At 42.4% G+C, this 27,483-nt stretch overlaps 2 protein-coding genes across 7 annotated transcripts; one reads left to right on the plus strand and one right to left on the minus strand.

Moving 5' to 3' along the window:
- Positions 1-444: 444 nt before the first annotated feature.
- Positions 445-15,697, plus strand: shc2 (SHC (Src homology 2 domain containing) transforming protein 2). Of its 6 annotated transcripts, XM_028404257.1 has the most exons (15): positions 445-620; positions 707-820; positions 4,335-4,598; positions 7,811-7,881; positions 9,732-9,792; positions 10,044-10,163; positions 10,421-10,474; positions 10,654-10,705; positions 10,961-11,087; positions 11,799-11,979; positions 12,586-12,682; positions 12,985-13,164; positions 13,254-13,600; positions 13,678-13,829; positions 14,454-15,697. In XM_028404257.1, exons 2-14 carry the CDS (start codon positions 812-814, stop codon positions 13,804-13,806), a joined length of 1,692 nt encoding a protein of 563 aa, XP_028260058.1. In that variant the 5' UTR covers positions 445-620; positions 707-811; the 3' UTR covers positions 13,807-13,829; positions 14,454-15,697. The 6 variants fall into 6 exon arrangements, with proteins under 6 accessions (XP_028260058.1, XP_028260054.1, XP_028260057.1 ...); XM_028404253.1 differs by lacking the exons at positions 445-620; positions 707-820 and adding an exon at positions 1,812-2,451 and having other exon boundaries at positions 3,785-4,598; XM_028404256.1 differs by lacking the exons at positions 445-620; positions 707-820 and adding an exon at positions 1,812-2,451 and having other exon boundaries at positions 3,801-4,598.
- Positions 15,698-16,704: 1,007 nt separating this feature from the next.
- Positions 16,705-27,483, minus strand: ankrd24 (ankyrin repeat domain 24). Its single transcript, XM_028404281.1, has 22 exons — positions 27,412-27,483; positions 27,066-27,196; positions 26,819-26,907; positions 26,654-26,718; positions 26,509-26,566; positions 26,307-26,377; positions 25,737-25,843; positions 25,063-25,235; positions 24,495-24,517; positions 24,164-24,256; positions 23,874-23,993; positions 23,668-23,787; positions 23,375-23,498; positions 23,068-23,246; positions 22,053-22,216; positions 21,021-21,799; positions 19,004-19,320; positions 18,629-18,862; positions 17,723-17,899; positions 17,482-17,649; positions 17,331-17,396; positions 16,705-16,950 (listed from the first exon to the last, which is right to left on the minus strand). Exons 1-22 carry the CDS (start codon positions 27,481-27,483, stop codon positions 16,882-16,884), a joined length of 3,399 nt encoding a protein of 1,132 aa, XP_028260082.1. The 3' UTR covers positions 16,705-16,881.

The following is a 27,483-nucleotide window of genomic DNA, read 5'->3' on the forward strand; positions in this document are numbered from 1 at the left end:
GCCAGGACTTTTGTGAAAGCGAGACGGAGTGAGTGCTCTTCATATTTCCACCATCTTTGTTACGTGTGTGTTTTTTTTTTAGTGACGTCAGAGACGTGTTTGGCTCTTTGGCCAAGCGGCAACCATCGGGCTGAGGCTAATGCGGAAGTGGTTTAAAGCGTTTTCAATTTATCAGATAAAATACCAAGTGAAAAGAAATTGACTCACGGCCACGATGATGTCAATTTGGCAATTGTTTTTTTTTCGTAACAGTGTCCTGGTGGTCCATCTAAAAATAATTTAACAAAAATATATCAATAAGTGGGCGTGATTGGTGTGATTGACAGGCCTGGTTTCGAATCACTGACGGGCTGGTTGGAGGCTCATACACCGCTGCACTGGAGCCACATGCTCGTTGTTTTGATTCAGTAGTGTCTTCCCGTGAACTGATTCAGCCTCTCATCCTTATGATCCTCGATAAAAACAACATGTCAGCTGATCTTTGTTCAGTCTTCGCAGCATGTGCCTGAATGAATGAGGAAGTGAAGCAGCGTGTCTGTAAAGGGGAGGAGTCAGGAGAACCTTCCTCCCATCCAGGTTATATTCACAGACTAAGTTACCGCGGTAACTCATTAGACTTTGTATGTAAAAACAATTCAGTCAATAGTGCAACACTATTTCGGAGAGCTGTCAAGATCTTTGCCTTGTGTTGTTTCTTCCTATATAGCTGAAGCACCACATTAATGGACCATTCACCCAGCCAGCTCATCCAGTGTCTCTGTGATGTGGCTGAGAGGAACTGCTGGAGGTCAAAGTTGGTCAGAACTTCCCAATGACGGAGGTAGCTTTATTCCTACTCTATATTACAGAACACAGATGGCTGTTACAACGTTTCTAGTTGAATTTGAGCTTAATTCCATTTTTAAGGTCTGATCCATCATTTGACCAACCTCTTGTGGCCAAGCAGGCTTTGGACAGGGGCCCGAAGTACAAAGTGCAGTTTATAGTCACACCTGGCTCTGAGCAGATTCAACCATCAAGAGATGGATATGTGAGCGTTTGCACATGCGTGGAAATACACTTTGAGGGAAGGATTGAAGCCTAACTTTGTTTTGTTAACATTACTCTCTTTGGGAGCCAACAATGACTCTAATCAATGACATAATTTAAGAAATTGGTAAATGTATTAATAATGAAGACACAGTGTGTCATAAATTCATCAAGATGAAGTGATAAGTTTACACTTATTCCTGATATTATTATTCCTCACTTATTAGTTCAGAAAGGTTCTTTCATAGACTTGATGACACATAGGCAGTGTGATCAAGCTCATTGCATTTCAGTTACATAAAAGTTAGTTTTGTTGTGGATCTTTGAATCTGGACACTAGTTTGATTAAAAAAGGCTACTGTATAAAAACATGTATGGTTCTCCAGAATAGTTTTATCTCACTGAAATTTGGTATTATTTCAATTCATGTATGGTGCCTTGAAATTATAGTGACTTGGTACATTTTTTTATTCGCTGATTTAGCTGAGCTTTACTTAAGTACCTGATTTGCACAATTATCATCAGTTGTTATACACTGTGGTGTTACTGCAAAATATTTAGGAGGAAACTAATGTAATGAGAAAGCCATTTTGAAGACAGCAGTTCTAAAAATATATCACTGTAGTATTTGGTCACAAACTATAGTAGATGATTTAGATTTTTTTACAGAATTTCATTGAAGTTGTTAGGTCACTATACACTGAACAGGTTTGTGTTATATTTTCTCCACACTGTGGACTCAGTCAATGATTTGTAACCACAGGGGCTCTTTTAACATTTAAACCAAGCAAATAGTTTGAGTTTTTCTGTGCTGCTGCATGTGTTGTTGTTCCAACATGTGTTGTAATCACAGATGTCAGGGTAATGAGTAGTGGCGTATTCACAGCATGATTTGTTCCACTTCCACTCCTATGCAAAGTACCAAAGTCAAGTGGTAAATGTGTTACCTCTACACAAACACAAAGTGTGTCTGTGTGATTGGAAAGAATATTTTGGTGTCTATGCATATTGAAGCAGGATGGCCCCCCTAGGTTATGTTTTTTTTAAATACCTGACTGAGTTTTAAGAAGTACAATATAGCTATTTAATGTTTGTACATGTTGTCAGTGTACACATTTGTCAGAACAAAAAAGGAACAGAACATAGTGAGGAAGGTCAGCTACTGGTGCATCTGTCAACATGCATCGATTACATCTGGTTTATCAGTAACTTTTTATACCCTGTAGCAAATAAGCAAGAACACACTGGTCCGGTAGAAGGTGGGGTTGCAGTGGTTTCTGATGGCAGGTTGATTGTGTGTGTTTGTGTTTTCCCTGTGATTGCTGGTCTCGTCTCTAGTGAAACAAAATTGTTGCATCACACTGACTCTGAAAGTCACAGGACTGGATCTTATGTTCATCCTCAGACTGTTCTGATATTTAGGTAAGATTTCTTCCACCAGTTTCTTTCTGGATAACTTTGTCTGTAGTATCACGCATGACTGATTTGTATATCTATTGATCAGCCCTCTTCCCAAAGTAGCAGTAGAACTAATTATATCCCATAACTTGTTCACATTTGTAGCACAAGTTTGTCTTTGTATGTGGCAGTAGCATCACTCAGTCACTACATTATCCTCTGAATAACAGGTTACATGATCGAGGTGTATATGTGTTTTATTTTTTTGCCTTCTGTCTTTCTTTACTGTTACCTGTGTGTGTGGCTTAATGAGCACAACAAGAAGAAAATGTCCAGATTGGTTTGACAGGAAAGAAAAGCTAACGGCATGAGGGAGGGTGCAAGTGAGGAGCTAAAAGGATCATGCTGAGAGAGGGCTGATTGCTCTCCTGGGAGGAGAAGACGGGGAGAGATTTCAGGCAGATGGGATAGGGTGGATGTTTTCAGACATGTTGTCCCTGATGGTAGTGTGGCTGCATTGTTTTCTTTGTTAGGCAGCAAAGACAAATGGAGTGGCACACACGTGCATTGATTCTTACAAATTCACTTTAACTGATTGGAGTCCCACTTAGATACTCACATTCACATTAGTATATTAGTATGTATGTATTTTGTTGCAGTATGCTGTAATAGTTTTTTATGTGGGGGCCAAATGCCAGACAACTCCCCTTCTAATGTATTCAAATGTTTAGATTTTTCATCTCATAAGTAATGATGTAATGTCAAAGTCAATATTCATTATCTTAAAACTTCATGTATCTTAAATGCAACATTATCTATTATGTCAAATCATTTCTTTCTTTTATTGTCAAATTTAACTTCTATCACCTTCTTCTAAAAATATTACTGCTAATTCTTCCAAAGAATATAGTCCACTGATACAAAGGATGGATTTTCTGATTGTCAGCTATACAGAATCGTACAGAAAAAGTGTGTGTGTGGTGTGTGTGGTAGCAGGGTGGTTCAAGCAGATGTGTTTTAGCTAATACAGTCTGAGAGCAGCTGGGCAGGGCAGGGCTAATAGACCAATGACATCATCCAGAGAGAGAGAAGAGAGTGAGAGAGAATGGGAGTGCACAAGCGGTCTTGCCTAAGGCAGCGAAATGAAGCAGGCCAGCTCAGATAGAGAGGAGAGCGGCATGAGAGCGGGACAGTGTGTGTGTGTGAACGGGAGAGGACCAGACAGCATCCGGCTGACTTTGACAAGGATATAGGACTCTGCCTGGAAGATTTTTTTTCTCTAGTTTTTTCTCCTTTTTCATTACGCCTTCCCCCTTCCCCTTTCCCCCTTTCCCTTTTCCCCTTCATCCTCTGACAGTTATCCCCCCTCTCAGCTCCTGCTTCAGGCGGTTCCTCCGGGCATGCTCCTTAAGCCTAAGTATGGCCGCTTTCGCAATGAGTCTGTGACCTCCTCCGACGACCTGATGCAGAGCTTAGCCATGAGCGGCAAAGTTGTGGCCACCCCAGTGGTCCCTTCCTCCACCCCAAGCCTACCTCTGCCCCCACTGCCTCCTCTGGATCCCAGCACCAGGTCCTCCTCCGCTGCTGGGGCTGCAGCCCTGGCTGACTCCCCTTGCCTGGATGGGGATCAGGATGCCACCACAACTTTCTGCATGCTCATCCCTAAGATGCCCCAGTGGAAGTTCTCCAACTCCCTGCTTAGCCGGAGTCCGTCCAACTCCAGCTCCAGCTCCAGCTCTAGCAAGGACTCGGGGAAGGCAGCAGCAGCTTCTTCAGCCTCTGCCTCCTCTTCTTCGTCATCCTCACACAGGCCCGGTGGTGCGACCTCAGCCAGTGGCCCTGTGGCTAGCCTTGCAGCGGTGCTTAACTCCTGTGACCCTGTGTGTGTCACCCCCTGTTCTCTGCAGGCAATTCGAGGGCAACGGGCAGTAGCAGCTGCAGCAAGTTCTGCCAGTCCAGGTGGGCATGGATTTGGAGCCACAGAGGTCATGATGAGCCCTGGTGTTTCTAGCAACTCTAGATCAGGAATGAATCGCAGGACACGCGTGGAAGGCATGTGGTTAGGAGGAGATGACTTCAACCAGAAGGGCAGTTTCATCCACAAACCCTCTCAAGGCTGGCTGCACCCTGACAAGAAGATTGCAGGACAGGGAGCTTCTTATATTGTCAGGGTAAGTCAGTGTCCACTGTTTTAATGCAACTAACTAACTGTCCTTAATTCCATTATTTAGATGCTCATTTACTAACATCTGCTTTCTCAGAGGAAGCAGACAATTACAGAGTTTAAAGATGTCTCTGTCTGGGTGGAAAACAAAAGGACACCTCTCTGACAGGCAGTTTGTTATGCAGCTCATGTGGCGAGGACTGGGGAATACATAATTTAATCCAGATAGATGACTTGGCGTGGCTGGTTGGGAGACTGCGTAAGGATAGCACACAGGCATCAGGGTGGAGAAAGATAAACCATAAAATGATGTGTGCAGCCTGTAGAGAGGATTGTTGCACTGTTTACTAAAGGTAGCAGGCATCTTGCTGTCTTTAAAAATAATAACCATGTGTATTTATAGAGCACATATACCCTACTGTATGTCTGACTGTAGTGAGCTTGTGGGAGTGGTGCTCTTTGTGTGGTTTTGGATTGTTTACAATGGTTTTTATTTTCTCATTACAGAATAATGAGATTTACAGTCCCTGTGTATAAAATGTTTATCATATTTAATAACACTGTAGTACACTTAAATTAAGCTTTTCAATCATTCTGTACAGTCTTTGTGTTTTCATTAATTAGGACACATGAAGAAATCAGTGGCTGTCCTAAATTGATTACAAGTGAAACAGACAATTCCGTGTACTAAAGGATTATCAGTATGCACAAGTGATTTGCGTTTTATCGTCTGAAGCAGACAACTTGACGTCAATATCAATCATCTGCCCTTCGACATCCCCCCATGACTGTTCACCTCTGCCCCTCCCCGCTCTCTCTCTCTCTCTCTCTCTCTCTCTCTCCCCCTCTTCTCAAACTAATGACATGGCTCTTGATTAGCTCAGTCTGGGCCCCAAGCACGCTTCCTAATGGCATTATACAGGCACCATTCATTCCTATATTCAATTACATTTAATCACAGTCATTTGCATCATGTGATGTGGAAAAGGAAGGCAGGATCAGAACGGGAGGGCTCCAAATGTTCAGCTCTCATCACCCTGCATCTAAGATTCACAATGAGTGCTGCTCTCATATCTGATTGATATCTCCGTTAATGATCAGAGCAGGCTTTTAGCAGCTTATTGTTGTCATCTGAATGTACTGCACTAATTTTAGATGACCTATGCATGCTAATGTTTGAAATCTATTTCATGGCTGCTGAAGCAGGGCTGTATGTGCAACTCTGTGGTAAATCTAGGCAGGGAGGAGTTGTTACTGCATGTATTAGTGTCGGAGTGACAGTGGATTTCTGCTGCACTGGGTCATTTTTTTAAGCCGCATGGCCACCATATAATGAGCAGCTTTCACACACATGCACTTCTTTGCTAGGAAACACACAAATATGTTTATTCGTAATGCTTTTACACTTTCTCCCTGAACACAAGGTCTTGCCAGGCTCTGTGTCTGGCCTGCATCTGCCATCACTGATAGCAGCACTGCAGCAGCTTTTTAAACAAAGCACTGCAGCGCCAAAGCAGCTATCGGTTTTGGTGCTATCTTAAAGTCAGACTGCTATCATTTTATACTGCCTTCTCACATTTTTATACAACAATAGAATAAGAGTTTGCTTGTAACATTGTCTGTTGATCTAGATGGAGCTTCCAGAAAAATGACAATGCATGGATACTTGTTGTTTGTTTTCCTGTGGTATCATCACTTCTCTTAATATAAATTCCAAAAAGAGGACATGTACATCCAGGTTTTTGTATCATCTTTACCTCAGGAGGAAGTTAGTGCATATTGGATAATGAATGAATAAAGTTTCCTGTAATGACAAACTATAATGATCTGTCTCAAAAGAGTCACCCTGAATGAGACAAAGTTTCAATGGGGATGCTAACGTTATTAAAGTTTCTGAGGAATGTTTCTTGGAGATTCAGATCCTTCTAGTTAGAGGAATGGTGTGCTAAAGACAGAATTGGCCAAAGGGACAAGAGTGCAGATAGTCAGATAGGGTGATAGAAGAGGGGATGTGCTGCATCAGCAGATGACTCTGTGACAAAGAAAGCATTGGTAGAGAGCAGGAAAAAAAAAGCAAGGGACAATTTTCCTGATGGAAGACTTCCCTGATCCTCAAATCTCGTTAGAAGGCTCATGAAGTTTTGCTCTCCCTCTCCCTCTCTCTCTCTCGGTCTGGATTGCAGGGCTAACTGCAGTAATAATCCCTGGAAGCTACACTAAATATAACGTTGGTTCAGCTGAACTGCAGGATGCAAATTTGTGTTCAAAAATATCAAATGTACTAATGTTACAATATCATATTTTACTCCATTTTTTATAGACCTTGCTTTCTTCTTCTTCTGTTTCTACTGTGACATTAACAGAATAGCTGAAATGATTTAAAGATGTTGGAATGTTTCTATGAAATGTATTATCCTTTATAGTCAATACTGTTCTGACTTGCCTACAGGGGGTACAGTACAAATGAAGCTGAGACCTGGTCAGACTGCAGACAATATGACAAGTAAAATCTGTGTTACAGATGAAGATGTGGGGCCACTCAACTTGTAGTGCTGTTTACAGTCAGACACATGGATTTATAGTCGCACTGTGTGGCATATTTATCAAGAACTGCGCCATCGACAGGAGGCGTGTTTTCATTCTCCAGATAGATTCTTACTGATGGATCACAGCAGACCTTACTGTACATGTTTTCATGAAAACGCCTCAGATATGTTAATAAGCACTCGGCCGGCCATCCTGAGATGCATTGATTGTGTACATGCTCACACCCTTAGCATCCCCTAGAGGACTAAGAAACTGCAGTTTGTCCATGATTTGGAGCTTTTAGTGCTGCTAATCTAGTAAAGGTGCCATTAGCACCCCAACCTGACAGCTATTAGGAAGCTGCTCAGCTGGGAGCTCCTCACTGGAGTTCACTTTAATGGCGTATAGGGGGATTTCATTTAGATTGTGTAGTATAGTTTTCATGTTTACCAGTAGGAGATTACATATTGTGCACTGTGAAGACGTTCTTTTTGGAAGATATTGCAGAATGCTGTTTTTAATGTACAAGTTTTGTTTTTTACTCACCATTTAACTACCGGTATTCGTTTTCGAAGAGGTGGCACCACTTTTGAGATGTAAAACTTTAATCTAACTTTACTCTTTATTTAATCTTAAAGCCACTTTGAACAAGTGTTTTAAATGATTTTTCTCCTGCTTTGTTTTTCTTTGTAGTACATGGGCTGCATTGAGGTGTTGAAGTCAATGCGGTCCCTGGACTTCAACACACGGACTCAGGTGACGAGGTAAGCTGGTAACCATCTCTACTGTTGGTGATGAGTCAGGGCAATTTGATCCAAGATGCATAGTAGATCTTATCAGGCACTATAATATCAAATTGCTACCAACTTGGAATATGTTTGAGCCAGAGATTGTTTCACATTTTCACATCATTAGCATGTTCATGTGGGATGGTGAAGGCTTTGCTTTAGGGTAGTTGATAATCACAGCTGTTGCTTTGGTTTACTTCATCAACATTACAGAAGTTAAAGCCTATTGTATTGAATTGAGGCAGCAATAGTGTGTCTTTTATTGAGGGGTCATAACTGCTGTATTTATGTCATGACAGATCATTGCATGTTTGTATACCTCAGGGTCTTAGTATGTCTCTCTGTGTCTGTTTTTATGCCCTACATGTGATGTTATTGTTATAAAAGCGAGGGTCTTTACAGTCCTTGACCTCCTGGGAAAAGTGCACTCCCCCATTCCCTCTCTCTCTCTCCCTCTCTCCTCCACAATTGATCGTCAGTAATCTGAGCCCACCGTGCATCCAAGGCTTAAGTGCAGGGGGGAGGAGGCAGCAGAGATGGAGTGATAGAGAGGGAGATCTAATATTGATGATGTTCGCTAATGACTGTGGAAAGCTGCAGTGGACCCTGTGAATGCACCCTGTGGCTGTAACTTCTTAGGAAGGAGGAGGAGTAGGAGGAGCAGCAGCAAAACAAAACACTAGCAAAGGGAGGAGACCTGTAGAGAATAAGCTTGCTACTTCTGGGTTTGTTTTTATGCAGCTGATTGCATGGCATCAGCTTGTCACCATTGTTTTGATGAAGATGAATGTGTTTTGTGGTCAGAATTGAATTCAATGTGGTCATCAATAGTAGCTGACAGTCCAAATTCTTACTATAACAACATTGTTTTTTTTCCTGCATAATTAAAGCTTATAAGATTTATTGCTGGATACAATTCAAACGAAGGAGTTAAGCTGATACATTCATCCTGAACTGTCCGGATCTGTGCACAAGTCTTGGATGAAGAGGTCAAGTCAGAATTTATAAAAAATGTGTACTCCAGCTCCTGGATTTGAAGAAGGTGCTGTCTCTCAACAGTGCTTTCTCTGTCCGGCTGGTTGACAGCAACACTAGTGATAATGAAGCCAAACCTTTTATTGGAGGGAAGAAGACTGCAGACAAAAACAACAACAGCCCATACTCCTCCTCCGCCCTCTGCCGTCTCATCAGCATGAGTCATTCGAACATTGTGTTGTTTTTCAAAAATCCCTGAGAAGACCTTTACTCGAGATGAGGCCCGGGACACTGCTTTTTAAATATTTACGAGCCACTTGATAGGGGCAGCTGGGTTCTTGATTGCTGTCCCCACTGTCCCCTGACAGAGAACAAGCCAGCTCCAGCCACAAACCCACATTATGCTTCACACACACACACACACACACAGGGGATGCATAACTTAAATGCCCATTAGGCAGCCATTTCCCAGTAGTTACAGCAGCGTTATAGCAAACCTGCAACACACCTGCAGAGAATTAATTGATGATTGTTGTCTTTGTAAAGTCCATGATCATCGCTGGTTCATTTAGGTTATAATGTTATGAACAGAGCAGCTAGAAAGCATTTCATGACCTTTGAACTATGAAGGGTCTTTGACCTGTGACCTTGAATAGAAGAAGGGAACACAAAGCTTCTGTTCATGTTTAACCTCAGGGTTTTCAATTGTTGTTATGTGGCAGTATTTTACCCAGGTATGAATAAACCTAAACACTGAAAACTATCTCAGTGGGTGCAGCGTACTGCATGATTTCCCATGATTTGTACATCATGAAGTCTGACCTGCGACCTTTCTTTATTTTCCTAATCAGGGAGGCCATCAACAGGCTGTGTGACACTGTACCCGGTGGAAAAGGGGCCTGGAGGAAGAAGGTTAAGATTAAATTTATAATTCCACTGTTTATGCTTTATTATATATGTGGCAGGTAATCAATAGTATTTCCACATACAGTGAAGTAGTGTTGACTGCTGCAGCTCTAGATCAGCTGAGGTGAGCACATTGGTATTGCTCTGAGCTGGTCTTTTTATTGATCACAAATATACGTTGTGACATTTCATTTCCCATTTCTTTAGATATACAGTAAAAAGAACAAAGGGTTATTGTTTTATTCTTTTTCTTGTAGGCCCTGAACAAAGCTCTTCAATCCATCATGGGAAAGAGTAACCTGCGATTTGCAGGCATGACCATCGCTGTCAATATTTCCATAGAGGGCCTCGGTCTGCTCATCCCTACCACAAGACAGGTCCGATTTTATTAAAATCAGTCTTTTTTTTAAAATGCCACACTCTGCTGCTGATATAAATACGATTCTTCCATGTTTGTGAATTAATTATGTTTTCATAACTTTTTATCATTTTGAGTAAGAAATGTTAAAATCCTCAGTTAAATAGCTGTTAATACATTTTAATAGTCAATGCAGAAAAATACTTTATTGTATGTTCTTACAAAATGTAATTGATAATATCAAAATTAACATACCTTCCCACTGATCTCTTCTAGGTGATTGCACACCATCCTATGCAGTCCATCTCATTCGCCTCTGGGGGAGACACTGTGAGTGCTGCATTTCTTCCTTACTACTTACTACTACACTGTTGACTTAATGGGCATGATAGGCATATGTTTTAATGGGCAGGATCAGCACATATCTGATTATCCAATTAAAAAAATGAATAATTGATTTAGTCCACTTAATATAAGTCTAATTGAACCTCCTCTTCTGTATGTCACAGGACACGCCTGACTATGTTGCATATGTGGCCAAAGATCCAGTGAATCAAAGAGGTAAAACTTCTCCCTCTCAATAATGTGACAAACCTTCCCTTAGGCTAAGAATTTAGAAAAACTAAATAACTTGAAACTAAAATAACTAAATATTTGATGGCATAAATCATAAAGCATGTAGTTTCTGCCTTAAAAGCATACTAAAAATTTGATTTATTTGGAATTTTTTTGGATTTATTTTGGATTTATTTGAACATATATAAAAGTTTGAAGAACAAATTTTAAAATGAAACTAAAATGTACTTTTTTCTTCAGCATGCCATATCCTGGAGTGCTCAGACGGCTTAGCACAGAGTGTCATCAGTACCATCGGCCAAGCCTTTGAGCTGCAGTTCAAACAGTATCTGCACAGTCCTCCAAAAACTATGGCGTCTGTCGAAAGGTAACAAGAAACGCCACCATTTGAAATGATGACAAAACTTTTTTGTTATTTCCTCAAAAATGTGTAGGCCAATGTTTTAAAGTAGCTTACTTTAAAAAAACACATCGCTAGGTCTACTAATTATAAAATCCAACTATACATCATGTTGATATTTGCAGCAAAGGTACAGATCATATTAAGCCTGACATTCAAGTAAGGGTCGTGAAACTTCATTTAGTCATTATTTTACTAAGCATCCTCTCTATAAGAGCTTAGCCAACACAAAACATGATCTACTGTTTGATTCTCAGATTTCTTTGTTATTTATTACAAGGAGATATGAGGAGATGAGTTTGTTCTTGTATTTTCTTTAAATGCATCTTAATACATTGTAAATACACAGCGTGACCAAACATCAGGTGTTGCCACAGTGAAGCTGCTGTAGACACAGCAGGAACTTAACACTGTTAGTCTTTTCTCTTCTGGTTTCAAATGAACATCCTACTTCCTGCCTACAGATCTATATAAATCTCCAGGTGATTTATATAGATCACTTTCGGATGTAGAGATGCCATTTGATCAGAACAAATCCATGTGAGAATCCACATCCACAAGTCATCATAAATACAATAATAATAATGATTAACAGATGCTTGCTTTAGGTAGCTGTTGTGGTATTAATATGTAGTTAATAATTTTCACTCATATAAAGTGTACCCTTTCCTGCTCCAGGTCTGTCCGGACAGAAGAGCCGATGTGGGGTGAGGAGGAGGACTTCTCTGAGCATGATTACTACAACAGCATTCCGGGGAAGGAGCCTCCTGTCGGGGGAGTAGTGGACTCCAGACTCAGACCCAGTGGATCCCTCCTGGGTCACATCCACACCCAGCCACAGAGCAAAACAGCAGCACAGGTGTGTGTAAAAATTAATTTACACTAAATAGACATAAAGAAAAAAAAAACTGTGGTAGCCAAAAAGTAAAGTCTGAAAACCTAAAACCAAACCTGCTGGACATTGTTAACTAATAATACTTTGACCACATTTTCTTCAGCATGATATGCAACTGTACAATCTAATGTGATCACAAAAATAAGTTAATCTACATCTGGTCATTATCAGGTAGTGTGTGATTAACATTTATCTTAGAAGCCAGACTAAACTCTGTGACATCTCCCTCTTAAAGTAAGACTGATGAATGTTCTGCTGCTCCTTCCCTGTAGTGTTTACACAGAATTAAAGTGCAGAAGCATGAAAATATACTCCATAACTGTCCTCATGATGTGCCTGCTCTGTAATCGCCAAAGACAGATATGATTACATAAAGAGCCTCAGCTTCTCGGGTGATACAAACCACTAGCCTCTCCCTTCAGCTCGTTCACAATATGGTGACATGGTGTAGCTAATGTTTCAAATAGAGTGCTTGAAAACAACATTATGCAGAAAAAAACAGATGAGAGTTGTCCTGTCAAGTATATAGAGATACAAACATTAAAATGTGTTTTTCTATTTGTGTATTAGCAGATGGGCTTACCGGCTAGGAGGGAGCAAGGAACCTACCCTCCTGGTCAGCTGTGTTATGAGCTTCACTGGGACACTGAAGCACCCTGCGGCTCAGGTGAGACACCCTGTGGCCAGATGCAGCTACAACAACCAGAAAGATGGATGATAAACAGCAGTTCAGTGCCAGTGTTTTCGTCTGTTTTAAATCCCACATACTGTAGGACATTAGTTAATTTGAGATCAAAGTCGAAGATAATGTGTACTTAAGAAATTTATATATGCATTTAAAATTGATTAGGTTGCATTGTTTTTCAGGAAGTAATGTTCTTTGAATCTCGTGCATGTTGATTCCAATCAGTGTGGGGAATAAACATTTAAAAGACATTCACACACGTGCAACATATCTATCTTTCTCAGGTGTGACGTCCGATGGTTACCTGTGTGCTGATGGTCAGCCAACAGGCAGCAAGGACTATGAGGAGCATCAGTATGTGAACACCCAGAGTCTGGAAAACATGGATTCATTCACACAGGGTGCTGATGGTCACAAAGGGGCCAGGGCACCAGACAGTCCCAAAAAGGACCTTTTTGACATGAGTGAGTCCAGAGATCACATGCTCACACAGATAATGTCAGAATAAACCTTCAAAAACTTCAGAACTTGTGAATAATTTTCATCATTGTAGGGCCCTTTGAGGATGCCTTGAAGCTCCACGAGGCCTGTGGTGGAGCTGTTGGGTCCAGTACATCTGGAGGCTCTGGTGCTCAGGCTGGAGTTGGAGGAGTTCGGGTTTTAGAGGACCAGTGGCCCAGCCCTCCACGACGCAGAGCACCTGTGGCGCCAAATGAGGAGCAGCTCCGCAGAGAGACCTGGTACCACAGCCGCATGAGCCGTCGAGATGCTGAAAAACTCCTGGTCCGGGATGGAGATTTTCTCGTGCGGGAGAGTACCACCAATCCAGGACAGTATGTTCTCACCGGCATGCACTGTGGTATGCCTAAACACCTTCTGCTGGTGGACCCTGAAGGAGTGGTGAGTCAGCAAGCAGTCAATAAAGCAACTTTTTAATTGGTAATTACACTGCCTTACTCCAGTTCTCCTCTGTAAAGGTCCGCACCAAAGACATGTTGTTTGAGAGCATAAGCCACCTTATCTCGTACCACCTGAAGAATGAGCTGCCTATAGTGGCAGCAGAAAGTGAGCTCCATCTCAAACAGGTGGTCAGGAGGAAACAGTGAGTCACCTGGCCCTGCATGGGACGGTAAGAAGACCGTTTTTAAATTTGAAAACTCAGAATCAGAATCGTGTTTATTGCCATGTAAGTGAAGGGATTCACATTACTAGGAATTTGCCTTAGTGATTGGTGCATACATAAAAACATAATAATTAACATGAAATAAGATAAAACTAAGATAATATTAAGGTAAATAAGGTCAAGTAAACAAGGTAAACTAAAAGTAAGGCTATAAATTGACATAACAGACATGACATAACAGACATACAATGAAGAGAACATAAAATGAGTGGTGGTTGTAGTGGCAAACATAGACCCTTGTATGAACGAGTGTCTATGTTTGCCATTACAACCACCACTATTTTATGTTCTGTTCATTGTATGTCTGTTATGTCAAAAACTCCACAAATATGTCAAATCTGGTGGCTATTACAATGCTGTTGAAGCATGAGCCAGGTGCAGTTTCAACAGCATGCTTGTAGTTTCAATTTATGAACATAGATGCCACAAAATAAAGTCAAAAAGGGAGCTACAAGGTCCATTTTAACATACACTGGTATGTATTGGTATTTTCCGAAGACTGCAAACAAGTTTAGGTTTCCTTGTGCCACTCTTGCTTCAATAATTTTAATATTTATTCTTTTTTCCTAGTTCAGAATTCTTTCGTGCCCATGCAACATATAATCATTTGGAAATCATTTTCTGGGATTATTAATCCGGAGAAAGAAAGGACATCCTTGATACTTCCTTTACATAGACAATTCTCCTAAGGAGAGTGACATCACCTTCTCTGACTGTTGGCTGTCAGGAGGAACCAAATCTACCCCATCATCTGTTCATAAACTCCTCAGCATGCAGCTATTAAGCTAACAAACTAACCAGAATCCACCGGTTTTTAATGTGCCAGAGCTGGATAACTACAAACCAAGGACAAGAACATTAAACTGACCGGAGAGGATGCAACCTCAGGAAAATCCCACCAGGTCCATGCACAGTAAATAAATGTCCTACAAAGCCTGTAATTGTGAAGTGCTTCCAGTAATCCAAGATTTGAACGACCAGTCAGTCACACAACGGGACCCCACCAGAAGAAAAACTGACACAGATATCAGGCGCAGATATCAAAACGAGAGATGTGATGTTCCATATTCAGTGGTTAATTTCAGTGTAAATGCGAGAAATGACTTTGAGAGAAATGTCTCTCGCTGGAATGTAAAGACATTGTTACATGTTCACAGGTCTGCACAGAAGATACACACTGAACATGCTTCAGTGCTGGATTTATAGAAGAGCAACATGCCTTTTTTGTTTCTTCATCATACTCTGAGCGTCTATTAAAAAGAGTCATACAGTCATTCTATATGTCCGTCAGTGTTTCCTCACAGTAATATCAGTGTTTTGTCTGTAAGGGCTGCTCATATTTAAGTGATGTTATGTGTTGTAAACATTACTCTGCTGAACACAGCATCCTGGATTGACAACCTCTGCTTTCAAACTCACTATATCCACCCATGCCTGTCTCTCCCTCAGCCCCTCCAACTTCAGTGCCTTATTGACTACACTGACAGGCATTTTGTGTCAGAGTGTATATAATGTCTATTTATGCTCCTATTGCAAAAGACTAGTTTTCTTGCCATGCTAATGAATGAATGAACAAACGTCAGAATAATTAAGCTCTTCTACATGTGAACAGTGATGTAAGCTGCTCTTGTTTTAGAGGTGATAATGATTAATACTGTTTTATAGTGTTCTTGATCATCTTTGTGTGTTGCTGAGAAGTTTTTTTTTTCTTTTAGAAGTAAGCCATACTTGAGGTAGCACTCCTCTGCAGAGGGGACTTGGACTTGAAATTAACAAAATAAATACAAATTGTCCCGGCTCAGGGAAAAACATCACTTTATGGGCTGTCCATATACAACACCTATGTCTGGTTAACACAAGACTTTCTTGTGTGCTTGCTTATTTTATTGCGTGTTAATCCAAGGTGGATTGATACGTTTTTTTGCCTTAGGTAGGAGGAATATATTTTATAAAAACCTTTTCATCATAGTCCCTACCTATGTTTACACAAGTCCTTTGGTTCTGAAACATCTAGGCCCCTTCAACAGCTGTGCTCATTACTGTCAAAATGTTGGCCACTCAGTTCCGTCTTCATTTTGCATTTACCACTGTACACGTGGGCTTCTGAGACAGGGCTGACGAACACAAAAGTTGACTTGCAACTTTCTCTGTTATCCCTTAAAGAGCTGAACTGCTACTTCATATGATGAGAGCTCTGTACCTCTTGATATGCTTTTTTCTCCCATAGGCCACCAACTTATCAATCACACCTCATGGCATTTAAATCTTTCCATAGGTCGCCTGTTATTAGCATCTGCCTCAGAGTGCACAGAGAGCTGAGGTAAATGGCAAAGGTCCAAATGACTTGTGTCTTCTTTATTTTCAGATCTTCCTTTTTTGCTTTCTCAGGAATTTCATGGATCCTCTGTGACTTACTCTTATGCCATTTGTCAATAAAATTAATTTCAAATAGGGTAAAATTAAATGGTGTTTTGTTGTTGTATGAGTCAATATCACTAGCAGGTTGACAGTAAAGCCCAGCTGTTCAACTCTCCATGCACACGTGCTGCAGCCAAATTAAGACTTCGGATTTCCATCACTGAAAATAGATGAGGGACCGTATTAAAGCTGTGGCTGTTTTGTACTCTGTATGCTGTAGCCAGGCAGGGTTCCAGTTATAAGACATGAGCCATAATTTTTCTTTTTTTATTATAACAACATAATATAAAATTCAAGAAGCATTTCACACAATCATTGCACCTGATTCTATCTAAATAACCACTCTGCATCCACATTCATGTTTTACGATCACAAACCCTGGCGGATAACGAAGGCACTCCACGTTCTATTTTTTTTACTGCTTTTTTTATCAGTCAAGCCTTAAGGCTGTTGTTTCGATTACTACATTGTATGCATGCAGCTACAGTATGTCTGGCCACAGATCAGTTGTATTTGGCTTTTTGGACATGGGTTGTTATGATACTGGTCCCACCGCTAGAGCTGGGATGGAAGGCGGACGTCAGTGTCCGTGCTGCGTCATCCTCAGGATCTGCAGAAGCAAGCGTTGTACCTCTTCATCCATTCGACCCTGTATAAGATATAAATATACAGTATACATAAAATTAAACAACATATAAACAATTTATCATTACGACCAGCAAGACAAAGGGAAGTAGCAGATGTGTTAGTGGTGGAAAATTATGAAACTGATAGAGGAGGAGAGTGAGCTGAGCCCCCTTTTACTGCTCCTGAAATTTCATCTACTCTGTTTGGTAAGCAGAGACACTGGACGGGTCATTACTGCTCTTTATTCTCTTTATTACAGAAGGGAGAAAAACTGATTCAACAGTCAGTGTCATTCACAGTCCACTATCTAATGATCTACACAAATTGCTACATACTGCAGACTACAAACATGGATGAATCAACAAAACTACGTTTTTATAAACATATATTCACTCAACTGACCTGCACAGCTGCCAGTAAATGGGAGCGGTATACAGCCACCACTTGTTTGTGTTTTCTTTCCCAGTCCTGCAAAAGAAAAGAAAATACTACAGATTGAAGAACCGGTATCTGTAGATAGATAGATGGACATGATGTCCTGTCCCTTTCTTACCTGGAGCTGCTGAGTGAGTATGCCGACCCTGTTCTGCAGTGCCATTTGCTGTCCAGGGTTACCCTGATGGATGGATGAAGAGGTGGAGGAAGAAGTAATGCCAAGAGGAGGAGAGAGAGCTCCCAAGGCCTCTTTGAGTCGGAACACCTCCTTTGATAGCTCGGTGATCTACACACACACACACACACACATTAGTTTGATAGCCTCAGCAGTTGTTTAAACTGGACCTGTGGTCTCTCACCTTCCTGTCCTTCTCCTTCACCAGACCCTGGGACTCCTGGATGTCTTTGTGCAGCTCCTGGATGTGACTGGACTGGGCCTGTAGTTCAGCAAGCTGCTGCTGCACAGTGGCCAGCTGGGACTCAGCGACCTGCCGCTCACTCTTGTTAAAGAGCGCCTCTCTCTGCACCTGGAACACCTAGATCAGTAAAACCACCAGTGCTAAAGTATCCTGTCAATATGAACGCTGGCCTCTGATTCAGATACTGCTTGTATAGTAGAGAAAAGTGAATGCTGTTCCAAAACTATAGTCAGAGGTAGAGTTAGGCAGCTGCACATTTTAAAAAGGACAGACAAGCTTTGCATTGATTTTGGATTCAATGGGTACCTCTCTTAAATGTTTGTCATGTTACCTAATTTAATGAATAAATATGAAATGTAGCTTTTCATTAGTTATTTCCAAAATGCTGACAATATTCATTTCAATATCTGTGTGTGTGTGCCAGCCAATAATCAGATGTTGCATTAGGTTTTTATAATGCCTCCTACACACAGGGCCATTTTAATAAAGTCAAAGGAAGCCCTTTATTGACCTGGTCTTTGCCATCATTGGAGAGACTACTAGTTTAGAAAATACAGAACACATATTCATATCTACGATATAATATAGGCTGAATACTTTTATAGTGTTTTCCTTAGACTATAGTGCACATTACTCCAGTACATCATCGCACTGTATGCAGATGGATCATTGAAACACTGAAGAGAGGCAGCAACAGATGAATGAATAATGTAGAGGCAGCAAAGAGGCCTTCATGGGACACAGCTTACTTTGTGGCACACACAATACCATCTCATGTAGCTTTAGGTGGCATCAGAAAGGAGAAAGGGCAGATACAGTAACACACAGGCGCACACACAAACACACCTCAGTGCAGGTCTTCTCGTGTTTTCGAGTGAGATCATTGAAACGGGCTGTGATAGCGTTAATCTCTGCCTGCAAAGAAAGACGCAGGGCCTCATGGTCCTCCTTAGAGATCAGACCCTGTTCTGCGGCCTTCTGGGATTTCAGATCTCTCAGTTCCATCTCCTTCTCAGTCAAAGCATCCTGTGCTGCTGTTGCACAGCTCTCACTGGCCTGCAGGGTGCGCTGGAGCTCTTCCTATAAGGTACAGATTAACTGCTGAGTTATAATATTCTGTGGATAATTCAATGTCTGACCCGCCTGACCTCATGTGTTATCAATGAATCAGCTCCCCTATATGTAAAAATCATTCTGACACACCCTCTGTCATCTGCTGACCTTGACTTTCTCATGCTCCTCTCTGGAAATGGCGTCCTGCATGCCCTGCAGTTTGGCCTCGAGTGTGGCAGCCTGCTCCTCGGCCTGGCCACGAAGGGTCTTCTCCTCTTGGAGCTCCTGCAGAGTCTGAGCCAGCTGCTCTGACACTGCAGACAGTGCCTCCTTATGTTTTGAAAGTGGCACAGCATCTTTCAGCTGCAGGGCGTCTTGAGCCCGGCCCTCCCGCTCAGCACACAGACAGTCCAGAGCCTGGGCTGCTTCCTGCCTGGCCACCTCCAGCTCCTCTCTGACTGCTGCTAAGGTGCGCCTGGAGTGCTCTGATCAGACAAAATGAAGTTTAGAACTCTCACATAAATATACTATTTTAGTATATTTATAGATTTTTTTATATATAACAGGGCTCTAGAGTGCGACCATTTTGGGCGCACATGCGACCTAATTTCTCAAAGGTGCAACCAAAAAATATCAGAGGTCGCACCGGTACGACTAGCTGTAAGAGGGATTCTCCGCGACTCTCAAAAGTCTCCAGCAACAGACACACATCAGGCCCATATCGTGGTCTCAACCAATCAGACACGGTGAAGGGCGGGACCTCCGTGTGTGTATCTTTGAAAACGTGTTTGCTGCGGTCAGCAGAGACCGAACATTCAGAGAAGAACGCGGACATATGCTGCACAGAGCTGATGCTGTGTGATAAAGCTTGTTCCATACTGCACGAGAACAGAGATATCTGTTCATGTTACCAAGGTGATGAGAACAAAGTCCGTTTCGGCCCGGACTTTTTAAAACGTGTGTGCAGAACTCATACGGCCCTCTCACTGTAGCGCGCAGTGCGCGCACACAAAGACAGACCGGGTTTAAAGACGTTTCGCTGCAGAATCCGCAGTTCAGGTGAACATGCAGCGGAGGAGCAGGATTTGTTGCTACTATGCGGGTTTTGATAATTTGCTGTTGACCTGAATGAGTGATGATAACGAGCCGGTAATGTTCGAAGAAGGGGGGGCGTGATGTGCTCGTAGCATCATCACAGACTGAACAGCAGGTCTGATGGACAGTGTTATCTGACCTGTGAGGTTCATCCATGAAGGCTGATTCACTCTGACTGACAGCAGTCAGCTGGTTTTAAGGAGTTATAGAACATGGTTACATGACGAACGCCCATTTAAAAAAAGTATTGTTATTATCCTGCTATAGCGGACCATTGTCTGCCAGTATGATATATGCATACAGCTAAACTACAACAGACAGAATGAAAAGTCTGTCAGCTGAAGCTCAGCTTTAGAAAGAGAGGAGACACAGGAGAAACTGAGGAAGAGAGGTGAGGAAGATGAGAGAAAGAGATACTGTAGCTGCAATAGAAACGTGTTGAAGAAAACAAAATATATATCTCAATCACAACTATTAAATAAATGAAGGTGTATATAATTTAAATAATTTTTAATTCCCATTGCCAGATAGATAAGTGAGGAGTGACAGCCAGAAAATACAGAGAAAAAGCAAACAGGGAAATGAAGAGTGCTGTAACTTTGAATCTTCATTATGGATTTCTGACAGGCAGACCTGTTGGCTAGTTTGTCCATAATTTGAATAAGTACTATCAGTACATGTATTATTTTTATTTACCTGTGTTCATTAAACAGGGTCCAAAGTCAGTTTAGGATGATATGTGATTATTAAGCCCGTTCATATTTCCTAGACATCAATTTTTGGACCTCAGTATTTCTAAAACTTTGGCTACAGCCCTGCGAGGCCGTCAGGTAAACAGTAGATGTAGCTGCAGATGATGAGAGAAGATGAAAAAAACTTCTGCATTAAGATAGGTGTCAAGTTAAGGCCTGATCCATAAAATATATGGACAGCATTTAAAAAACAAACTGCTGTGTGATGCGGTGCACCTAACTTTTGTGCCGGTGCACCCAAGAAAAAAAGGTTAGGCGCACCGGTGCAACCAGTGCAAAACGTTAGTCTAGAGCCCTGTATAATATATATATATATATATATATATAACACTGCACACCTGATATGACCGAGGGTTCTGAGCTCACTGAATGCTCTTCCTCCTCCTCTTCTTCATCCTCCTCGTCTCCACGTGGAGGAGGTCTGAGTCTCTCCAGCTCCAGGAGGGCATCGTTGAGCTTCCTAGCCACATCTGCCCTCTCCCTTGCTAACTGCTCACACTGGAGCCCCAGAGTCACCTGCACCTCCTCCAACTCTGAGCGGGGAACGCGCTTTCTCAGTTCTCCTTCCAACTCACTCAAATGCTCCTGTAGGCGACGGACCTTATCTCCATCTCCTGCTGCTCCTCCTTCTTTCCCTGATGTCCGGCTCTCTGCCAGGGCTGCTTCCAACTCTGCAACTTTGTCACGTAGACACTTGACCGTTTCTGACTCCTCTCCTTTGTCCTCTTTGTCCTCGTCCTCTTTAGCAGACTCTTTCTGAGCCAGAGTCGCCTGGAGTTCCTCAACTTTCACTGTCAGCTGTCTGATTGTGTCACTGTCCGTGGTGCTCTGACCCTCAGCCTCGCCCCGTCTCTTAGCAAGCTCCTCCTCTAACTCGCTCACCCTGGCTCTCAGCTGCTCTGCCTCCTGTCTCGAACCCCCCGCTGAAGCCTCACCACCTGCTGCACCGATATCCCCTACACCACACTCCACAGAAAGCACTCCAAGGCGCATCTGCTCTTTTAGCTCCTCCAGTTCAGAATGGGAAGAGGCCAATTGCTCCTCCAGGCCATGCAGCTTCTCCTTCAGAGCTTCTGTACTCTCTGCATCTGCACCTCCTGCATGAGACTCATCACCACTGCAAAACAAGACATGGAGAATCAACGTTACATCTCTCAAAGACGTGAAGGAATCTCTAGTATCATACTGGGCAGATGTGTATTTTTTCACTTAATGACCATTTAGTCTCTAGTCAGAAAAAAAATCACAACATGGTTTCAAATTAAAGCAAAAAGAATAATTTGTGAATGAATCATGAATGAATGCTTCATCAAGATCAAGTGAATGTGAACTCTGTTGGCTGCTGATGGTAAATAATACAAGAATCTTACTGCTCCTCTACCAGACCGGAGGCCGTGTGTGAAGCCTGTGTCTGAGCTAGGCGCTCCTGAAGGGCTTCAAACTCCTTCCTCAGGGTCTCATATTGAACTACGGGGACGAAGTCTGAAGTGGCAGTCTGCATGTCTGTGTCGTCTTTTTCAAACATCTCCAGCATCTGGGCAGGACATAGAGATGAAGTTAAAGCAGTGTATCGATAGCATGCTGTCAGTGAGATAAAAATGTAACAAAGCTTTCATTATGTGTGCGAACCCTTAATATTTTGGCTACAACTGTTTGGCTAGGGGTTTGCCATTGACTTTAAGTCACTTTAGCTACTTCAGTACCTCGCTTCCGTCACTTGACATGTCCTGAGTTAAGTCTCTACTGTGGGTCAATCTCCAAAAATGCTGGCTGAAACATGTTGTGATTCACTAAATCAACTTTCTACATGGAAACCCCACATCCACAGTTTCTCTTTTAGTTTGAGTCTCATGGCAAAAGCAACAGAGCTAAGAGATAACACAGGTGCTGACATAAGCCGAGTTCACCTTCTCCGTCGTCACAAAGTTTCCTGCTTTAGAGCAGCAGAAGACAATGTATAATTGTTTTCACAGGCTCAAATCTTATATGAAGAAAGTTGTATGTAAGCTTCCCTTAACATGAGTCACTATGAAAGCTCCTGCTTCTCGTTCTGGCCCTTTTTCACAGTGAAACCTTTGGACTGGATAAACAACCACACCACAACAAACAAACTTCAGTGTTTAAGAGCTCTGTGTACTTCAACCAATGTGACCCAGTTAATGAAGAATGTCTACAAAATGGTCCCTATATCTGCATCTGATGTGGTTCAGCTCTATTTATACCAACATGAACACAGCTGCTTTAGTGCATTAGTGCCAGATCCTACTGTTTAATGGCCACAACTGACTAATGATGCAGACTCTTCATCCTCTGCCAGGGAACCATTTAATAATCACTTGTTTTGTGTGTGTGTGTGTGTGTGTGTGTGTGTGTGTCTGGCCTCACCTGCACTTTAAGAACGAGCTCAGAGTTCTGTGAGGTAAGCTCTTCTATTTGTTTACGCAGCTCAGCAACAGTTTCTGGGTCTGCAGGCCCAGGAGAGGGGCTGGCTGAGTCCGTGTCTGTTTGAGAATTAGCCCCATTGTGAGCAGGGGAGGCTCTGGAGCGCTTCGAGAGGAGCTTTTCTAGAGGAAGAGGTTCAAAGGAAACCAGATCAAAAGTAAGCCAGTGTGCATCCTGATGTGACAAACGTGGGAATGCTCGAACGCTTGTACAGTCAGAAGGAAAGTTCACAAGCACACAGAGTGCATACCTGGAAAGTCCAACATTTCATCCAAATCCTCAGAGTCACTGGTTCCAATACCCCCCTTCAGCTCCTCAAGTAGTTTGTCCCTCTCTGCTTCTGCCTCCTTTAGACGCTGCTTTAGTTGAGACAACTGGTGCACACATTTAAATACAATGATTAGAATCATTGATTATATCAGTCCCTTAGTCACCTATGATTTAGGTGCATTCACACATTGGTCTTTATTTTAGTAATAAATAAAATGATGCAATGCATTAAAACAGATGAGTGAGGATAGAAAATCTGTTGCTGTTTAGTACCTCTTCCAAGGCAGAGAGGGCGCTCTGTTGCTGCTGCTCCAAGGCTTTAATCTTCTGGAGCAGACGACCTCTCTCCAGACGCAGTCGTCGGATCTCCTCGAACACCTCCTCATCTTCTGCCTTAGACAGACAACCACAAAAATATATATACCGGTATATAAAAAACAAACATCCACTACAAAAACAGCAAAAACCGCAGTGCTAACCTGGGCTGAGTGCTGTGAGTCTGGAGGCTGTGGAGAGGAAGAAGGAGACGGCTGGGGCTCAGGGGACTGGGCAGGGGGAGCTGGACTCCGAGGATGAGGGGAAGGTGGCACGCCCTGGGTCTTAGCAAAGAGGAAAAGAATAAAATCATCACAGATTACACTGTCTCTTAAGAAGCGGTGTTAGACCCTTTACCCTTTTTTGTTCACAATATATATTTTACCTTACCTAAAATAAGGTAAACCTAAGTTATATATACCGACTGCTTGACTGTAAATGCTTCTCACAGTACCTGAAGGGGAGAGCGTGGTGGCGGGGGAGCTTTCCGTTTGCGGGGGGTGGTCCCCCCTTGCACTGATGAGGCGCTTGAGGGGATATGAGAGGACTGTGCGTGGAAAGAGGAGTCACAAGCAAGCAGAGGTCAAGCTCAACTTAAAAAGAAAAATGGCAGTAACTGAGATAAGGCAAATGGTCAGCAACAAAGGGAAAAGACGCCAACAAAAAGAAGGGAGCACACAAAAACAATGACCTCATATTGGAAAACATGCACAATGAGATCGGACAAATACGTCATGATCTCATTAATGGAGGGAGTGATGCAACACACAACTATGCAACATTACCTCCTCGCCTGCGCCTTCAGATGCTACGTATGGTTAAAGAAGGAAACAAGCAGTCAGCACGCTTTCCACTCACTTCTTAATATTCTTACAAGTGTCAGTCATGTATGAATGCAGTAAACCCCCCCAAACTCTCTAATTATAGAACTAATGTGGTCAGGCACCACATGCACATCAAATCCTCTCCTTCATCCTCATCTTCTCAGACCAGCCACACATCTGTTTCTCATATGTCACCAAAGTCTTTGTTGGGAGATAAAAGAGAGAAAAAAGCCTTTCACTTCATTTTTTTAAACTCCACTTTACAATCACACCCAGCTGAACACTGCTTATCCTCCTTCTCCTATTATAGACGTCTCCTCGGGGAGCAGTGGGAGTCAGCACTGGAGCAATACAGCAACAAACGGGAGCCCTTACACAATGTAAGATATTCTTGATACGTGTATTTTATATAAAGCTGCCAGTTTCTATCATAAAAGGGGACGCCAAGGGCTGCTTAGACATGATTTAACAGAACTAACGCAGCATGACTTTAAGGCTTCTGAAAAAGCACTTGGACCTTGTGCTGTACCTGGAGGGACTCCATCCTGCAACATCTGAAGGATGCGTTGGTTGCCTGTGGTTGCACTGTAGTCTGCAGCCTTGTGTCCAAGGGTGTCAACCAGCTGTGTATTGGCTCCACCTCTCAGCAGAGCCTCCACTGTCTCAAAACTGTCACTCTCACAGGCCAGCATCAAGGCAGACCTGTGATGACAGACAAAATGTACAATGACACAGCACCAGATTGATTACAACTAATACAGTAACACTTATTAGATCTACAAAGGGTTTGTCCTCAGTTTCTGCAAACAAACTGCAGAACCTGGTTACAGTTTAGAATAGATTGCATTTAGAAACAATGAACAGTATATTCAATGTAACATTGCAACTAAAAATTATGTCTTTGCCCTTGATAAACTTTTAGGTAGTTCTCTACTAATCCCCTCTGAGGTTAAGTGAAAGCTGTTGCTCCCAGCAGGATACTCTTTTAAGAAGCACCAACCACTGGAGCTTTTCTGGGGAAATCCTTCCTCACTGGAATGAGAATAATACTAAAGAGGTACTAGCACAGCTAAGAAGGCTGTTCCATGCCTGGCACGTTCAGTCATTCCATCTGCTCAAATGTTCAAGCAGGACAAGAAAGCATTTGAAAACCAAACCCTGAGAGGAAGAGGGCAGAGTCTCTTATTGATAACAGTTCAGTACCTTCCTTGGTTATCCTGTATGTTTGCATTGGCACCTCGACCCAGCAGAAAGGCACACAGCTCCACTCTGCTCATCTGGGCTGCTAAGATCAGAGGGGTGGCCCCGTCCTGGCAAACACATGAAACAATTCAAATAACTTCATATAACCTCACAGCAAACATCATATAGATGACGCTGACGTCCACATGCTGATGACTCCCAGTTGTGTGTTCCATCATAGTAAAGGTAAATATGGTAAGCAGCTGCCAGGCTTTTAATGTGTCCTAAGAGAAGTGATCATATTACCCTAATCCTTGCTGCCCTTCACTGCTCACCTGCTAATTTTTAAAAATTAAAAAGATTTGACTGCTTGTTTTTTAAGCCTTGAATGGACATCTGCAATTTACTACCTCCCTGTGAGGCTGATCGCTGCCTGAGACCCTCCAGCTGGGCCCTACTAATGGCTCCTAAATCTATAAACCTCAGGTGTGTGAAGTGGCGCATTATTTTAACACCTTTGTTTTGAAATGTGCTATATACATGTAGTTATCATCATTTTTTATTTACTGTAGCTACGATCTTCACACTTACACTGTCTTGGATATCCAGATTGGCTTTAAAGTCCCACAGTATCTCAGTGCAGGACAAACATCCACTGACTGCTGTGAGGTATGATTGGAAAGACGGTTATGAAAGCCTCAGGATATGACAAGTGCTGATGAAACTTCTTCTTAGCTTACTTTGATACTTAAAAACCATATTGAAAGTGGCGTGTTATTGTGCATGAATTTACCTGCGTGATGAAGTGAAGTCCTGCCAATGCTGTCAGTGCAATCTACAGCCAATCTCTCCTGTTAGTGGAAACAAAAGACTATGTTTACCGAGTCCTTATTTTATTCATGATTTCTCTGAGAAAAAAGAGCGTCGCTGTGTTTTACCTGTAACAGTCTCTTTAAACACTCTGACTGGCCATTTTTGGCTGCGAGGTGCAGGGCACTAAAGCCTGGAGACAGTCACACATTTACAAGCAATCACTCACAAGGTGTGATTCTTAGCTTACAGGATAAAATGTTGCTTTTTTTTAATTAATAAAATGCTCTTACCAGCCCCATCAGGGACATTTATGTCTGCTCCATGAGAGATGATTACCTCCAGACAGTCCAATCGGCCTCGGGATGCACAGAGGTGAAACCTGCCGGACACAAGGCACTGTTGATTGTTCACAATGGTTTAGTTATAGTCCAGGAGAAAGGCAACAAAAAATGACTTATATACAGAACTGCTGCTGAACCAACAACTTGCACTACTCTGAACAAACAAGCCCTTATTAGTATTGTGTGCCATACTTACGCCGACTTGCCCTCAGCATCCAGCTTGGTGGGACAGAGACCTTTTTTGACAATGAGAGCTGAGACTTTGTCTGGTTCATTCTGCTCCACAGCCTGCAGGAGTCTCTCATCACTTTTGCTCCAGTCCTGACTCTGAGGGGGCCAAGCCAGAGAACAGGTCACTACTGAAAACTGATACCACACTGCATATCCTTTGACGTACAAAAACTATAGATGACTGAGGAATATAATGCAAACAGGCTGTGCTACAACCAGCAGTGATGATGGTGTAATACAGCCGCTTTAAAAGTTACACAAACGTAATCAGGGGAAATGATGCTTGCTGGATAGAGAGGATGGATACATACGGGCAGCGGCAGCAGGCTCAGACAAGGACAGAACCGCTTCATCAAGCTAAAAACAGGCTGCTGAGGATCCAT

The sequence above is a fragment of the Parambassis ranga genome, chromosome 4 (assembly GCF_900634625.1).
Source record: "Parambassis ranga chromosome 4, fParRan2.1, whole genome shotgun sequence".
Lineage (NCBI taxonomy): Eukaryota > Metazoa > Chordata > Actinopteri > Ambassidae > Parambassis > Parambassis ranga.

Bases quoted from the DNA above. Each gene is read 5' to 3' on its own strand.
- shc2 (XM_028404253.1), top strand. From the start codon at position 2,117: ATGTTTGTACATGTTGTCAGTGTACACATTTGTCAGAACAAAAAAGGA. The intron at 4,599-7,810 runs GTAAGTCAGTGT...TTTTCTTTGTAG, and splicing joins GAGCTTCTTATATTGTCAGG to TACATGGGCTGCATTGAGGT. The intron at 10,706-10,960 runs GTAAAACTTCTC...TTTTTTCTTCAG, and splicing joins AGATCCAGTGAATCAAAGAG to CATGCCATATCCTGGAGTGC.
- ankrd24 (XM_028404281.1), bottom strand. From the start codon at position 27,483: ATGGATCCTCAGCAGCCTGTTTTTAGCTTGATGAAGCGGTTCTGTCCT. The intron at 27,197-27,411 runs GTATGTATCCAT...TGGCCCCCTCAG, and splicing joins TGAGCCTGCTGCCGCTGCCC to AGTCAGGACTGGAGCAAAAG. The intron at 22,217-23,067 runs GTGAGGCCAGAC...TGTCCTGCCCAG, and splicing joins AGCTCGTTCTTAAAGTGCAG to ATGCTGGAGATGTTTGAAAA.